Below are 16,772 nucleotides of genomic sequence, written 5' to 3'. Positions count from 1 at the left end.
ATATATTATTTAATGATATGTTTGAATATCATAATTTTATTTAAAATTTTGAATTTAAATAAATAAACTGTTTAAGAATATAAATTGTGTTTTCACTTAAAATTCTGTATATTCAAATGTTAGTATAATAAAAAAATCTTATTCTTAAAATACAAATAATTATTATAATCAAAACTCTTAAATTCAAATAAATTAAATAAATTTTAAATTATTTGTTTAATCAATTGTCTTACAAGTTTGGAGCCGCTCAAACTAGCCTAACAAACTCTCACTTATATTATACATAATTTTTTTGACATTTTATACGTAATTTAAGACGCATATTGAAGATATTTTCAAAGTTATTTTTAACATTTTTTCGTATGAACATATAAATCAAAATTTTTATTCATTAAAAAATTTCAAAAACATTAAACAAAATATCCTTTTTATACGGTTGAGAGTATCATTTTGTGAAATTTTCATTCATACTATGCATGCACCTACCTAACCTACCTAACCGTGGACTTTCACTTATCTGCACATGATTTCACTATTTCACGTTATTGGCATGCTTAAACTTCTCGTTTGATTTAATGAAAAATTAATTAAGATAACCAAAAATCACACCAAATCCTCTTGATAAATGCTTATAATATCATTTTTTTCATTAAAGAATCCTGGTTGCTTGGCCCACTTGTTGTTTTGTGTGCTCAAATCTTGTTCATCCTTATAAATCCTGCATAAAGCAAATGAAATATCCAGTTGGGTGTTTCACATATTCCCAAGATTTTGAAACCTCAAATTTCCCAAATAAAGTTTAAGGTTTTAAGGTTAGGACAGAACACAAATGGCTGCCATGAATATGTCTGGTCCATCATCAGCTTTTCCCAGATTACAGTGAGTTCACTCTGTAAATCTTTACTTTGTTTTGATTTTGTTGTTTGCAAATGTGTGTATTGTGATGTTTTTTGACCCCTTTTGTTGATTTTGTTTTAATTGCATGATTTTCTTTAGTTGGTTTAGTTTAGAAATGAGTTCAGAGTGAATAAGAAGAAAATATGGTTCTTTGCTGACTTGTAGATCCAAGATTTTGATGTTTTTTGAAGTTGATTCTGTTACATTGTTTTGTTGAATTAGCAATGCTATTCCAGTTGCTTTGATTGATACAAGCTTGAAATGAGTATATTCGAAACTTTATGTATCTTGTAATTGTTGCTTTGATAAGTGATTACCATACTTTAAGTTGGGATGGGAGTTGTGAAGGTAAAGTTAATTTGATTAGAATATCTTTGGAATGTTACTGCTTTTGGCGGTGTTTTCAAACGGAGAATAACACTGAATTTGGCGGAAAGGGTCAAAGGGGGATTTTTTTTCTCTTACTGATGGCAAGTAGGGTCAAAGCCTTTTCCATTTTATTTTTCTTAGGTGAAAGTTTAGCTAATCATTTAGAGATTGCTATAGGTATTTGGGTGACCGGATGCACGATCGAATGCCATTTACAAGTTTTGGACTGCAAGAATGATCTAACCCATTCATTTTTTTTGCCCGTCTTTGATATGATATTTGTAGCAATGTTACTCACTTCTATTTGATCACCGAGTCTTCATGTGTTCTGATGAGAGTCTCATATGCAGGACACAGAAGGTCTTTTCTTTGTCCAATGCACAACTCGTAAATCTGACTGAGGCAAACATATTTACATCAGACTCTTCTAGTGCAGTGGGTAGTAGATCTGGTTTTTGTATTAAGGCTATTAACAAAGTCAATTCCACTCTACCATCTGGAAGCAGAGGCCTGTATTCTCATCCTAAAAGCTGGAGAAGTACTCTTCACTGTTCATCTTCAGCTGGGATCGAGGTACAGCCTGATTCGATAGCTCTAGGAACACTTTCAGCAGACACCTCTCCTTCAGGCAGTATTTTCCCTGTTGACAGTAATGAATATGACTTGGATCATCCCACAGTTGGATTGTCATCCATTCCGCAGGCCATTGAAGACATTCGTCAAGGAAAGGTTGGTTCTTACTCAGTTATCATGTCGGGCACTTTTTTTAATATATTTGCATCTGTGTAAAAAAATTTATGCTTCATATTAAAACTGCAGATGGTGGTGGTTGTAGATGACGAGGACAGAGAAAATGAAGGAGATCTAATTATGGCGGCATCAAAGGTTACGCCCGAGGCTATGGCTTTTATTGTTAAACATGGAACTGGAATTGTTTGTGTGAGCATGAAAGAAGAGGACTTGGAGAGGTTGCAGCTTCCTCAGATGGTTACTCATAAAGATAATGAGGAGAAACTTACTACTGCATTTACAGTGTCAGTGGTATGTAAATCCCTTACCAGCCTTATTTATACGTCAAAGATATCGTTCCAATATTATTTTTAAATGTTGTGCTTACTGCTTAGTAATATGGCCTATTATTAAAATTCATTAATTTTAAAATCATTAAGTGCACCCCTTGAATTATTATTAAGTGCAAATCTTTGTTTGAAAAGACAGTAGCATGATAATTATTGATCAGATTGTAACATATTTGTGTTGGGGGTTATTTCAGCATTAATTTGTTGACACTTACATCTGCTCATTAAATCCTGTAGGATGCTAAAAAAGGTACAACTACAGGAGTCTCAGCTCGTGATAGGGCAACAACAATACTGACCCTTGCATCCAAAGATTCAAAACCAGAGGATTTCAATCGTCCAGGCCATATATTTCCATTGAGATACAGGGAGGGAGGTGTTTTAAAGAGAGCTGGTCATACAGAAGCTTCTGTTGATCTTACTGTGCTGGCTGGACTTGAACCAGTTTCAGTTTTATGCGAGATTGTAGATGAAGATGGTTCCATGGCTCGATTACCAAAGCTTCAGGAATTCGCAAAAAAGGAGAACATAAAAATTGTGTCTATCGCTGATCTTATCAGGTAGGCTAGGAAATCACATTACGATACATTCTTCAGTGACATTACATTATTATATGGTTCATTTAACATTTAGGTTAGAATTTCAAACATTTCTTTGAATCCTGAATGGAGTTGTAAAAGTATCCCTGGTTATGTGGAGTCGTGGCTTGAGAGTTCTTTTTGAAAATGTGGCATATATATTCGATCTTGTTGCCTCTTTCATTTATAGCCGAAGCCTACAATCTAGTATTTAGTGGTTACTATTATACCTAAGCACATCAGTGATCAGACTGTATGCGTCCTGTATACTTTATTGTTTTATGTAAGAAATTTACCATTGTTTTGCACATATGCTACAGTATAGCAAGGGGAATGTACTTCTAATAAGAGATATAAATGGATTTCCACTAGTCCGTATTTCTTGATCTAAATTATTGTTATGTCCATCTTTTATTGTTTTATATTGGATATTAAAAAGTTCAGACCTCATGGCTATATCAGATCGCATATGCTCTATGAACTTGTATCTACTTTGGTGGTAGCATGCTTAGCTAAGGATTTGTTTTTTGCAGATATAGAAGGAAGAGGGATCACCTGGTGGAACGTGCTTCTTCTGCCAGAATACCTACAATGTGGGGACCATTTACTTCCTACTGTTACCGGTCAATTATAGATGGAATTGAACATATCGCAATGGTTAAGGTGAGTAATTTTCAACTGTTTCTAATTGCATGCACTTTTGGCTGGAAGTTTAAAGTAGCAAACTGGTACTTGGGCCTATGTTCAAAGTTTTTGTGTATTACACAGGGTGAAATAGGGGAGGGAGTAGATATTCTCGTCAGGGTACACTCAGAATGCCTCACAGGAGATATATTTGGGTCCGCAAGATGTGATTGTGGGAACCAGCTTGGACTGGCGATGCAACAAATTGAAGCTGCAGGAAGGGGTGTATTAGTATACCTCCGTGGGCATGAAGGAAGGGGAATCGGATTGGGCCACAAGCTCCGTGCTTATAATCTGCAAGATGATGGACGTGACACTGTTGAAGCAAACGAAGAATTGGGCCTACCTGTTGATTCAAGAGAGTATGGTATTGGTGCTCAGGTATTGCCTAGTGCCTAGTTTCATCACTGATGATTTAATTACAGTGTGGCGTTTGCATAAACTAGTTAAACTAGATATTAATAGAATAAAAGAATAATGCCAATATTCAAATACATTAGTTAATAAAACTGCATTCACATAGTCTTCTCCTCAGTTATATATTATTGACGATTTGACACTGAATAGAAGACCATCAAAAAATAGAAATTTATGAAGGCGTCCTATAGTATGCTTCAGATGTGTGACAAACTTAAGTAAATTATTTTCTGAAAGAAGTTAGCAACTCAATAATGAACTTATGTCTATTAGAATATATGACTGAGCCACATTTTACAAAGATTAAAAGAACATAAAGTTTTTTTTCTTTCTTCACTGTGTGCTACAACAGTAGAATACTTTTCTTGTTCTATGCAAGTGTATTGTCATTTGTCCATAATTCCTACCTCTTTGATTATTTCAGATACTAAGAGATCTAGGGGTTCGAACAATGAAACTAATGACGAACAACCCTGCAAAATATATAGGGCTCAAGGGTTATGGTTTAGCAGTTTCAGGAAGAGTTCCCCTAGTGACCCTTATTACAAAGGAAAACAAGAGATATCTAGAAACAAAACGTGCAAAAATGGGTCATGTTTACAGCCAAGGATTCAATAGCAATGTCATCAATGTTGTCACTGAAGATGGCAAACCAAGCACTGGAGAGCAATCCAAGTTGTAATGTGCCTTCTTCCGATTCAGAAATGACACAACTGAGATGTTTACATAGCTTTTTCTTTAGTATCAACTCAAAGGTAATATATTATATCGTTTTATTGATTAGATTCAGTAAGATCGTATTGATGAGAAGAGAAATCTACAATACAATGCCATAATTATCAAAGTTTTAGCCAAAGGGTATATTAGCCAGTAACCATGACATATTGCATTGGCATAAAATTGGAAGTTCTAATACTACTCTGAATATGGGTGTGGGGAAACCAAGTACAATCAACATTTGTTCTGTCTTAAGCTCTATGGTCCGCAGATTATGATATCTGAAGCAAAATGTAAAAGATATACTGCTAGAGACCCTGAATTGTGTCCCAAAAAAGAATTCCCGAAAGATGTGGCATATGTAACGTGGCCGTATGGTGTATTTTAATCGGTGATATTGATGTGCACATAAGATACGATCTTATTTAATTGCGAATGCATATGATTAGAGAGGTGATATTGATGTGCATATAAGATACGATCTTATTTAATTGCGAAGGCATCTAATTAGAGATTGGCACTCGGGATTTGGGAACAAATGTGGGGTATAGCATTTTTCTTGAAAAAAATGTAAAAATAATTCACCTAGATAATGGTGGATGACTGGTTGTGTGTGCTTCCAGTGACCAATTACTTAAAACTATAAGGGTTTGTGAGCATTAAAATCTATGAATTTTGTGTATTTTGATTGGTGTGGTTGTTGTGAATGCAGGAGGTCTGTCATTATTAAAAAATGTAAGTCAATCAAAATAATGTAAACTTATTAATTTTTGTGCTTATTGTTTGTGCCCACGAGCACACCATTAAAAACCGAAACCGTAATCGACAATAACAAGAAAAAAAGATTCTAATAAGATATCCAAATGATTTAAAGACTAGCCTATTAGAATTCAATATCCATCTAGCTGTTATGCAAAATTTTCAATATATATTAGCAACATACATTGCCAGTTCATTCGCCAAAACTCTCATAACATTTCTATCAGAATGTCACCCTCCTATAATCTTCCTGTTCTCATGCTAGCAGCATTGTTATTTGGATCTCTGATCTCTCATGCAGCGGTGCCACGATCAGGCTCTCCGCTTGTGCAACCACCTTCTCTTATCCATGCTCCGACCCCGACTCCAGCCGTACTACCTTCTCCAGTAAAATCTCCGGTGCCAGCTCCTGAAGGAGGGCCTCCAGTGGTTCCAACACCGTCTCCAGTCATTTCTCAGTCGCCTTCCATGTCGAAACCTCCTGTAGAAGCACCTGCATCAGAAAGCGGTGCTGCATTGAATTGTGTATCTGTTGGATTTGTTGTTTTGGGTGCATTTGTAATTGCTTTTATGGCATAGATTCATGAATGATTTGTTGGAAATTTGTCCTGCTACTTATAATGAGATCTTTTTTGATGCGTTCATGATTTTGCATTATTATTCTTGTCGATATATAATTGGTTTTTAATCGCATGAATCTTCTTTTGATTGAGGCTTAACACGGCAATAACTTGTATGTTAAATCGGGTTAATTTTTGGTTAAGTTTTACGTTTTAGGGTCTAAACGTAAAACTTAATCAAAAATTAACCCAATTTAACATACAATCAAGAACAGTCTCAAATCAGACCATGTACAAAAGTTACGATATTTCTTATGCATCAGATTTACGAAGATGTTCAATTTGAAACCTACTTATTAATGGTTCACTGTTTCTTTGTAATAATCTTAACCTTGATCATCAGAAAATTGTCACTTTACTATTAACACACAACTAAGGTTGCAAGATTTTAAATATGATTCTCAACATAATTCTGAAGTGCAGAGTGATAATTACATCAACTCTGACCGCTAGAGATGATAAAATAGAGTACCAACAAAAAAAAGGAGATTTAGCAAAAAAAGAAAGGGAAAAAGAAAAAAAGGAGGGGCCTGGCAAAGGGAGACACCAATTTTGTTAATGTTTATAAATGGATGTTATCTTTGTTGGAATGATAAGTTTATATATATAAGCAATTGCTCAAATACAAATCACTAAAATAAACACTAAATACAAATCAAAAAAAACTCTACCTAAATGCCATCACTCATCCCCTATATGTCATCACCCATCACGTAGGCCCACTCCCGCCTTCATTCCACCTGGGGCCCGTTAGGGCCTTGCCAAGGCGCCGCACAAGCCTTGAACAGGCTCCAGACAGCCTTAAGAGCCAAAACTTGACCCCACCATAATCCCACTAGGCCCCGCCCCGACCCCGTCTATGCCCATCTCGGGGTCCATTCCTAAATCGTAATAATAGACCTCTTACCACCATTACCACCAGACGTTTCTATAACTGATTTCTAGGCTCATGATCGAATAGAAACCACTCTTAAAATAAAAACTAGAAACCAGTTTCGCTACCACTATTTATGACTACGGGTATCACTAATTTATACTGCACTAAAGACTGTTTTTATACAGTATGTAAACAGCGATTTTTATTATCAAAATTGAGAAAATCTACTTATTTGAACTATTGATAATCGATTATAGATGATCAATTTCATCCGTAAGAAGGTTCTTGGCGGTAAGAAGCCGCAAGAGAAGTTGTATGATGATGATAAGTAGTCGTTAATTTTGTAAGTTATGATAGAAAGTGTATGTGACAATTGGTGATGATAGACAATGGTGGCAAGTCATAAAAACGTCTGGTAATGGTGGTAAGAGGTCCATTATTACGATTTGGGTGAAGATGATGATCATATACGTTGCATATATGTGTATATATATATTGAGTCCTGCTCCAATACAAACCAAATTAGCCTAAAAACTAAAAACCAGTTTCTGGTCAGTTTTTTATCACTATTTTTAACTACAGAAATCACTAATTTGTACATAACATATCACTAATTTATATATAGCATATCTCGCGAATATAAATATATAGACACACACATATTTGCAATGTATATGACCATCATCTTCACCCGAACCGTAATAATGGACATCTCACTACCATTACAAGACGTTTCCATGACTTGCCATCATTGTCTACCATCACCAATAGTCACATACACTTTCTATCATAACTTACCAAAACTAACGACTACTTACCACCATCATACAATTTCTCATGCGGTTTCCTACCACCAAGAACCTTCCTACGACTGAAATTGATCATCTATAATCGATTATCAATAGTTTAGGTAAGTAGATTTTCTCAATTTTAAAAATAAAAATCGTTGTTTATATACTGTATAGAAACAATGATTAGTGCAATATAAATTAGCGATACCCGTAGTTATAAATAGTGGTAGGGAAACTGGTTATTAGTTTGTATTTAAGAGTTGGTTTGTATTTGATCACTTGCATATATATATATATATATATATATATATATATATATATATATATATATGCTCATGATCAAATAGAAACCACTCTTAAAATAAAAACTAGAAACCAATACAAGTTAGTGATATTTTCAGTACAATTTAGTGATATTCTCTTTAGGATTTAGTGATCTGTGTTGCAAGAATTAGTGAAAAGTTGCAGAAACCGCCCAGAATCTCCATATATGTTTCAAAAATTGCTCAAATCTCCAGATCTGTTCACGTTTTCGATTCAGATGGTGGTGACGATGGTGGAGATGGTGGAGGTGAAGGTGGAGATGGAGGAAGGATGATTGTAGCGAAGGTGTGGGCGGCTTGAAGTAGGGGGTTGGAGCGTTGCCGGAATAGTGGTGGCTCCGCCGCGTTGCCGGAATAGTGGTGGCTCCGCCGTGTTTTGAAGTTGAGCCGAGGTGGAGAAAGAAGTATGAACGGGGCTGAAGGAGGTTGAAGCAACGACTAAGATGGGGTTGGTGAAGATGGAGTGGAGATTGTGTTATTAGAGAAATAATGGAGGTAGAGGTGGAGATGGAGGGGGCGGGCAGCATAGAGGTGGTGGTGGTTATGGAGGATGGAGGAGGTGACGACGGAGGTGGTGGCAGTGGCGGATGTGGAGGTGGGGTTGGTGAAGAACTGAAGATGGAGGTGGGGTTGGTGAAGATGGTGGTGGAGATGAGGTTGTTTAAGAATTTAGTGGTATTTGCTTTAGGATTTAGTGATATTTTAGCTTGGTTTTTAGTTTCTAGAATAAGGAGGTTTCTATTGGAGTATGACTATATATATATTGGGTAGCACTCCACAACATACCCTCTTATATGGAGTTACGTAGCACACCGTTATAAATATATACATAATATATATGCTATTATATTTTTTTATGAAATTTAATTGCAAATTCTAATTATTAAACCGAAAACGAAGTTATACAATTTTTTAATTCCAAAGATCATCTAAAATTATGCAATATCTCAACATGATTCTATAACAGAATAATAATCATCCAGAATTATTTTGTTGTAGAATCAGTTTTGAAAATATATTTTTTTTAATCAAATTTTAAGTGTTAAATTACTTAAAATAGATTTATTTTATAGTATTCTATATTAGAATCACGTTTTATATGTATTCTATAACAGAATTTATAATAAAATTGATGATTTATAGTGGCGCACTATGTAACTCCATATAAGCAGTCCCTCTCTGGAATGTTGGCCTATATATATTTCCGACCCATTAATTTCATTTTATATTAATAATTAATTTATATATAATGATATAAATATAGATAAAAAAAATGCTTCCTGAAACTCATATTCATACATCCTATTTGGATAATATTGTAAGCCCGAATCAAACAACCTTGCTATCTTAATACTTCACATGTCTCACTATAAGAGTCATTTTGACTTTTTACACGTAATTTGAGGTAGGGGTGTGCACGGGTCGGTTCGGTTCGGTTTCTCTCTAAAACCGTTACCGAACCATGTATTTCGGTTCGGTTCGGTTTTTAGGTAGAAACCGTAACCGAACCGTTTGAAACGGTTTTTTTCGGTTCGGTTAACCGTTGGTCGGTTTCGGTTTTTTCCGGTTTTTATATGATTATAAACTAGTATATACAAATTTAATACTATTTTTAATTTTAGAAAAATATTTATATACTTATAATATCAATTTCTCTTATTAAACTATATAAATAATATATTGTATCACACACATATATATAATATGTTATATATAATAAATATTATATTTTTATTATATATTATATAAGCGGTTCGGTTTTTCGGTTCGGTTTTAAGAGTAAAACCGTAACCGTAACCAAACCGTTATGTCGGTTCGGTTCGGTTACGGTTTTTTTCGGTTTTTGTCGGTTACGGTTTTTTTCGGTTTGGTTTTTCGGTTTTTCGGCTCGGTTTCGGTTTTTCGGTTTTTTTTGCTCACCCCTAATTTGAGGTGTTCAAAAAACATACTTGTACACATTTTGTTTTAATTTATTTTTTCAAATAAAAGTTATCAATTTATACTTTTATTCAGAAAAAAAAATATTTAAAAAATAATATGTAGAAGTATGTTTTTTTACATCTCAAATTACACGTGTCAAGTGTTAAAGCGACTCTTATTACGAGACAGCGTGAGTAAATGATTTCACATGTCTTTCATGTCCGTATCCCCTCAACTGCTCACCCCTGGTTGCCGTTTACGGACTCAACTTGTTATAATGTCAATTGTTTTGGCATTCTTATCTTATGTGCAAATGTTATCGTATTTTTATCTTAACATTTTCATTCCAGTAATTCCAAATTATTTTAGGGTTAATTATCTTGTTGGTCACTGAAATGAGCTTAATGTATCAAGTTGGTCACTGAACTGAAAACAGTATCAAGATGACCACTAAAGTTATCATAAATATTAAACAAGTACCACAAAATATGACTTTAAGCAGTAAAAATACTATTTATAGAGTTTTACACATTATTTTTAAATGTTACCGCAACCAACTAAAAAGGTTTGATTTCTAACATTTATGACAATATATCTAGATTTTATCAAGTTTATTTATTATATAGTTATTTTTTTTTGTTTTAATTAAAAATAAATAATAAATAAACTTGATAAAATCTAAATATATTATCCTAAATATTAGAAGTCATAACCTTTTACTTGGTTACGGTAACATTCAATAATCATGTGTAAAACTCTATAAATAATATTTTTACTACTTGAATTTATATTTCGGGATACTTGTTTGATATTTATTGTGATTTTAGTGACCATCTTGATACCATTTTCAGTTCAGTGACCAACTTGATACATTAAGCCCACTTTAGTGACCAACTAGATATAATTTCTTCCCTTTTATGATTGACATTCTTCATTAAAATTCGAATTATTATTACTTTTATATAATTGACAAATTTATCATATTTACGTTCTAAAATTTTTCTTTCGATATGATTGCGGGACTAGTCACCAATCACCACCTATCTTATTTTAGGAAAGGGTAATCAATTGATATTTTTAAAGATTATTTAATTTATGAAATCCGGATATATTTTACGGTGATTTTAAAAAAGTATCACAATCTTGGGTATTCACTATTTTTTTTTGAATTATCTTGGGTATTCACTTAGTATCTTAAATTAGTTTATAAAATATGGTGATATTCAATCAGTATTTCAATTTATATTTTAAAATTCAATGATATTGATTATGATTATTTAAAATTCTTTAATTTTGATAATATTCAGATATTTTGATGGATTTTTTGGGACTTATGAAATTGTTCGGTGTATTTTAAATCTTTTGAAGTCCCACCAAAATTCATGAAATTTTGAAGCGGAAAAATGCTAGGCACTATAAAAAAAATTTCTCTATTTTTTTTTACCCAAACGATATGTCAAAGTTAGGATTGACTGTAGTCACTCCAATAATGATGAGACCCCTTTATACATACATCAATCACTCAATCACAATTTTCCACTTGTCTGCCACATCATTTGATAAAGAAATTTAAAAAAATTTCTTAGGACACGGAGTATTATCCTTTGAAGCACCTTTCTTGAATATTAAGATTTTGCATGCGATATTTTATTTATAATTCCGTGTAAAATCAAAATCAAATACAATCTAATAAAATTTCAATTAAATATACTTTTTAAAATCTGATATAAGAGTTTTTGTTTTTTTACAACTTTTAACTTGCACATATATTTTAAATTTTAGCATATTTTCATTTTTAATAATGGACCCGACTCACATATCCTGAACTTTTGGTAAGGATCTACAAAATCCAAATTATTGACCTCCGATAAAAAAATTTGAGATTAACCGAATTTGTCCGCATGTATAAACTAATTCGCAAAAGGTTGGACTTAGACTTGGACTATAATAAGCACAAAACGGGGAACGTAACAACTTTCAAGAAACCAACTTAAGTATTAAATGCATGGATTTGTTTGTTTCCGTTAATTGATAAACATTAACAATTCAATTCAAATGTCAATAAAACAAAATAAAAAATATTAAAACCTAGCTCACTCTACACTCCTACGACTACTAAACACTATAAGCATCAAATATTCTCATCGTTCTTGGATTCTGAAACGTGGGTTTGTTTGCATATGTGTTTGTTTCTTACTAGGACTAATCTTTTTGTTGATTCTACTGATTTTTTATTTTTTATGTGAGTTTTTGCAGATATTGCATTGAACTATAAGGCCGGTTGTGTTCTTGATTCATCATCTCATCAGGTATGCTTATGAATTGTGATTTTTGATTAAGGGGTTGTTTTTATTTTGCGGAATTTCGATTTATGCTATAGGTTTTTACATAAATGGCATGATGGGATGGAGTACTTGACTTTTTTAGTTTCGAAAATGTTGCTTGTTTATGGCTAATTTGATGATTTGGCACATGGGGTGTTTCTGGTTGTGGGAAGTGTTTGTTTTTAAGCCTTAGAGGGTAGATTGATCACATTCACGGACCGTAGCTAGTTGATCATTATCCGGAACTAAACATACCCAATATGTCCCACTCGGTCAGGGGAGGGGGATAAGAATTTGGATGTAGGCATTATACATAATGTTTGGTTCACGTGTTTGTTGAATTGTAATAAGTTAAATTCATTATCCGCAACTAAACATATCCAATATGTCCCATTCAGTCACGGGAGGGGTATAGGAATTTGGATTATACACATTATACATAACGTTTGGTTCACATGTTTGTTGAATTACTTTTCCAAGCTACCAAGCCGAACGCTTGCTCGAAATTAGTAGTTACTGGGGTCTAGCTACTATATAACTCTAAAGCAAGTTGCAAAGATTCCACTCTTTCTATCCCTTTTGGTTGTGGCTCCATTGGCCCATCCTAATTCTTGATTGTGAATTTCAATGATTGATACTTATGAGCAAGATTCCTTGATCTGTGGTTCTACTCTCTTGATACGGAAAGTGTATGTTTTATTACATGAGTGAAATCCCCTGAAAAGTGAATTTCCATCGATCTGTAGAACAATATTATTTTGTTAACAATCTCTTTTGGCTGTAGCCTGTAACACTCTGATTTATTCTTTTCTGATGATTTGCTATCCTAATTTGTGATTACTACATTCTGATGTTAATTTATATGTTGGGACATTAAAGTTTTAGCTTCGCGGCACTGCAATGATTTCAGAATTAGAGTAGGTTGCTAGTCACTCACTCACTCCTTGTCATCATTGATGAAATTGGGGCCAGTCAACAATGTTGGCTTGATTTGTATAATATTGTCCAAGATATGTTGGCCCATAGAACTAAAAGTCACTGATGCATATGCTATATTAGACGTGTTTCGGCTCCTTTAGTTGTAGCAAAGTCTTTGATCTTATATCTATAAGATGATGCAAGCTTTACAAATGTAAGGTGGGCGTTTGTTATGTGTAGTACAAGCCTTTACGTGCTAGAGTTATCAATTTATTCTTGTACTATACAAGTATATAGTCAGAATCAGGGTCGGTGTGAGGCCTCGATTATACACCAGCAAGTTTATATGGTCAGCTGAATCGGTGAGACACTAAGTTACAGTTGTATTTTGTTGCACTTGATGTAAAATATATGTAATCTTCTTCTAGTTCCTGTAACTAAGAAATTACAGAATTTGTGTCTCTATCGACATTGAATCTGCTTGGTGTTCCTCTGTCCGATAAATTCGTGCAAACTGCTTGGTATCTTGTTCATATGTAATTTTATACTTAACTGTGTGCATTTTATTCAACATCATGACTGTGATTTCTTGTTTTACATACTTTTCGCTGCTAATATAATAATTTTCTGAAGCAGCTACTCATGATGGAGGACGGTACACATATAGGCAATCAGTCAAAAGAACCAGAGGCAAAGGGCATGAGCAAAAATATGAAAAAGTTTCTGTTAGTATTCAACTGCTTGATACTAAGTATAGGCAACTGTATTGCTCCTCTTACGAACCGGCTGTATTCTGTCAAAGGCGGAAAGAGAGTTTGGTTGATGTGTGCTTTAGAAACAGCTGGTTTCCCATTTCTCTTGATTCCAATCATAATATCCTACTTTCATCGTCGAAGGAAGGGAGGCCCAAAAACTAAATTTTTTACAATGTCGCCTGTCCTCATCCTTCCATGTATTGTCATAGGAATTCTCACTGGTGCAGATGATTATATGGACTCTGCTGGTGTTTCCCGTCTTCCTGTTTCTACTTATTCTCTGGTACTAGCCAGCCAATTAGGGTTCACTGCTTTCTTTGCCTGGATTCTTGTTAAGCAGAAGTTCACTTTTTTACACTTCAACGCTATATTACTATTGACAGCTGGAGCTGTAGTCCTTGCATTTCATTCAGGTTCCGATCTTCCAGCTAAGGAATCCAAAGCGGATTATATATTAGGATTTTTAATGACACTTGGAGCTGCAACGTTGTATGGATTTGTTCTTCCAGTGATAGAGCTCGTGTACAAGAAAGCTAAACAAACCATTACCTATTCTGTTGTCATGGAGATGCAATTTTATATGGCCTTGGCTGCTACTGCCTTTTGCATGGTCGGGATGAAAATAAATCATGATTTTCAGGTCAGTATCACTTCCCAGTTTTTGCCATCTGCATACCATGGCTAACATTAGGATAACTATATGCTATGCTTCCGTTTTATTTTTTCAAAAACGATAGAAATTAAGAGAAACCTGCTACTACTGCTAGTTGTGCATGATGTATGTTGCAACTTATCCCTATTTAGGATTAAAATAAGAAAAATCTTGACTCTGATGTACAGCATTGATCAAATCAATAATAAATAAAACAAGAATCTTAGTACTCCACAAGCAGTGAATCTCATTCTTTTTGTTAAAGCTCTTTTAACTTAGATCTGCTTCGATCATTTTTTCCTGAATTTAATGATTAATGCTATAGTCAAACATCTATTTTCCATCTAGTACAATAATTATAGGGACAGGATCTAAGCCTAAGATGAAAAAACATATAATTTTCTCTACTGTGTTATATATATTGCTAAATATAACTACTCATACAGGCAATTCCCAGAGAGGCAGAGAAATATGAGCTCGGCAAAGCCATGTATTATTTGGTACTAATAGGCGATGCATTTCTTTGGCAACTATTTTTCTTGGGGGCAGTTGGAGTCATATTTTGTCACAGTTCGTTACTCTCTGGTATACTGATATCAGCTCTGTTACCTCTTTCGGAAGTCTTGGCAGTATTTATCTTCAATGAGAAATTTACACCTGAGAAGGGAATGTCTCTTTTTCTTGCTTGTTGGGGCTCCTTATCCTACTTCTATCAAGAAATTCAGTTAAACAAGAAAAAGACGCTTGCTGCAGAAAACGAATGTAAATCCATAGAAATGCCTGGAGAAATAAAGAAAGAGAATGGCATCACGGAAGATGATGGTCAATCCTCAGATATTCCTTGAAAATCAGTATGGCAAAATTAATATTAGGTATCGAAAATAAGCTAGCCTTGTAACCTGACTATATCTGATTCTTCCACTGTAGGCAGGTTTCTATTGGCAATAGTCGTTAGATTCATATTTAAGTATAGTACATGGAAGAAACAGCTAGACTTGCAGTGTTTTTTCAGTTCTGTTTTTCTTATAAAAAAAATCTGTGTAATAGTTTTCAAAACTTGTTCAGACAACTTATGATCAAACGGGCATTATTTTATCTATTTTCAGCCTAAATTTAGAGAAGGTATCTGATTGCGGTCATCACTTCATGTGCAGTACCAACATGTCCAATTTTTTAAATTTTGCATGTCTAGTGTGGTGCTTATGCGCGATCCTGAGTTGAAAATGAATCACAGGTTGCACAAACAAAACAATTCAGGTAAATTGGTACTATGTTTTCACTATAAAAGTTTTAGACAATGTGATTCCTCCCCATTGAACTGAAATTCAGGATCCTGTTCTGTGTATACACCTCTCCTTGCTATCAAAACAATTGGATATGCAGTGGAAGTCCAGTTAAACTTTCATAAAGTTCTTATTGTTTCTCAATGAAAAAAGCTTCAGATCGCGCTCCTAAATATACGTAGTCTTATTGCTACTGAATGTATTCTGATATGTGATCTCAGAGGTCATTCCATCCCAAGTCCCTCGAAATAGTGCTTTTCAACCTTTAGTTGCTCATTTTTCATAATTTAGTGCAGCATAGCTAGTGTGATAGATATATGTTTAAGTAAAACAATTCTCAGTATGCTTTCACATGTAAACATTGCACTTTTCAGAAGTTCATCCAGAGTCATATTACAAAACCATTGAAATTCTATATAGTTGATGAACACACATCTGATCCTCTTGAAGCAATGCAAAACCTCCAGACACAAGTTGATGCAGTGCAATCTCATATTTCCATTAGATTGGATTTTTCAAGCCAATCAATTCTTTTTATCAAGACCAAGTTCCCCCAGCACAAAAATTAAGTATGATAACTTTATAAATCTCCTTGCAAATATAGTTGATAACTTTGCAGACTAAACTGATTCTCGATTTTACAAACATATAATTATATACATATAATTAATGACCCTTATGTTTTGGAAGTGACGCGTCTAGATGATTTATGATTAGTTCAGCAATTCAAAAACTATGTCAAACAATCTTAATTACAGATTATGCTTCGTTCAGTTCAATTTGTGTCATTCACCCGTTAACAAATGAGA

The 16,772-nt window shown here is 34.0% G+C and overlaps 2 protein-coding genes across 9 annotated transcripts; both read left to right on the top strand.

Annotated features, from left to right (window-relative positions):
• Positions 1-657: 657 nt before the first annotated feature.
• LOC108203149 (bifunctional riboflavin biosynthesis protein RIBA 1, chloroplastic) lies at positions 658-6,142 on the top strand. 3 transcript variants are annotated; one of them, XR_001803305.2, is made up of 8 exons: positions 659-879; positions 1,617-1,995; positions 2,086-2,307; positions 2,583-2,905; positions 3,457-3,586; positions 3,692-3,988; positions 4,449-4,779; positions 5,802-6,142. XR_001803305.2 is itself a non-coding variant. In XM_017371909.2 (7 exons), exons 1-7 carry the CDS (start codon positions 830-832, stop codon positions 4,704-4,706), a joined length of 1,659 nt encoding a protein of 552 aa, XP_017227398.1. In that variant the 5' UTR covers positions 658-829; the 3' UTR covers positions 4,707-5,198. The 3 variants fall into 3 exon arrangements, 1 of the variants encoding a protein (XP_017227398.1); XR_001803304.2 differs by having other exon boundaries at positions 5,769-6,142; XM_017371909.2 differs by lacking the exon at positions 5,802-6,142 and having other exon boundaries at positions 658-879; positions 4,449-5,198.
• Positions 6,143-12,117: 5,975 nt separating this feature from the next.
• Positions 12,118-15,779, top strand: LOC108200177 (purine permease 1). 6 transcript variants are annotated; one of them, XM_017368227.2, is made up of 4 exons: positions 12,118-12,195; positions 12,288-12,340; positions 13,910-14,668; positions 15,127-15,779. In XM_017368227.2, exons 3-4 carry the CDS (start codon positions 13,916-13,918, stop codon positions 15,523-15,525), a joined length of 1,152 nt encoding a protein of 383 aa, XP_017223716.1. In that variant the 5' UTR covers positions 12,118-12,195; positions 12,288-12,340; positions 13,910-13,915; the 3' UTR covers positions 15,526-15,779. The 6 variants fall into 6 exon arrangements, with proteins under 6 accessions (XP_017223716.1, XP_017223718.1, XP_017223714.1 ...); XM_017368229.2 differs by lacking the exons at positions 12,118-12,195; positions 12,288-12,340 and adding an exon at positions 12,912-13,044; XM_017368225.2 differs by lacking the exons at positions 12,118-12,195; positions 12,288-12,340 and adding an exon at positions 13,386-13,635.
• Positions 15,780-16,772: the final 993 nt, after the last annotated feature.

Source organism: Daucus carota, chromosome 9 (genome assembly GCF_001625215.2).
Source record: "Daucus carota subsp. sativus chromosome 9, DH1 v3.0, whole genome shotgun sequence".
In the NCBI taxonomy this organism is placed as follows: Eukaryota; Viridiplantae; Streptophyta; class Magnoliopsida; order Apiales; family Apiaceae; genus Daucus; species Daucus carota.
The sequence above is the reverse complement of the archived record's forward strand: the minus strand, read 5'-3'. Positions and strand labels throughout refer to the sequence as shown.

Bases quoted from the DNA above. Each gene is read 5' to 3' on its own strand.
- LOC108203149 (XM_017371909.2), top strand. From the start codon at position 830: ATGGCTGCCATGAATATGTCTGGTCCATCATCAGCTTTTCCCAGATTA. The intron at 880-1,616 runs GTGAGTTCACTC...TCTCATATGCAG, and splicing joins TCAGCTTTTCCCAGATTACA to GACACAGAAGGTCTTTTCTT. The intron at 3,587-3,691 runs GTGAGTAATTTT...TGTATTACACAG, and splicing joins AACATATCGCAATGGTTAAG to GGTGAAATAGGGGAGGGAGT.
- LOC108200177 (XM_017368227.2), top strand. From the start codon at position 13,916: ATGATGGAGGACGGTACACATATAGGCAATCAGTCAAAAGAACCAGAG. The intron at 14,669-15,126 runs GTCAGTATCACT...CTACTCATACAG, and splicing joins AAATAAATCATGATTTTCAG to GCAATTCCCAGAGAGGCAGA.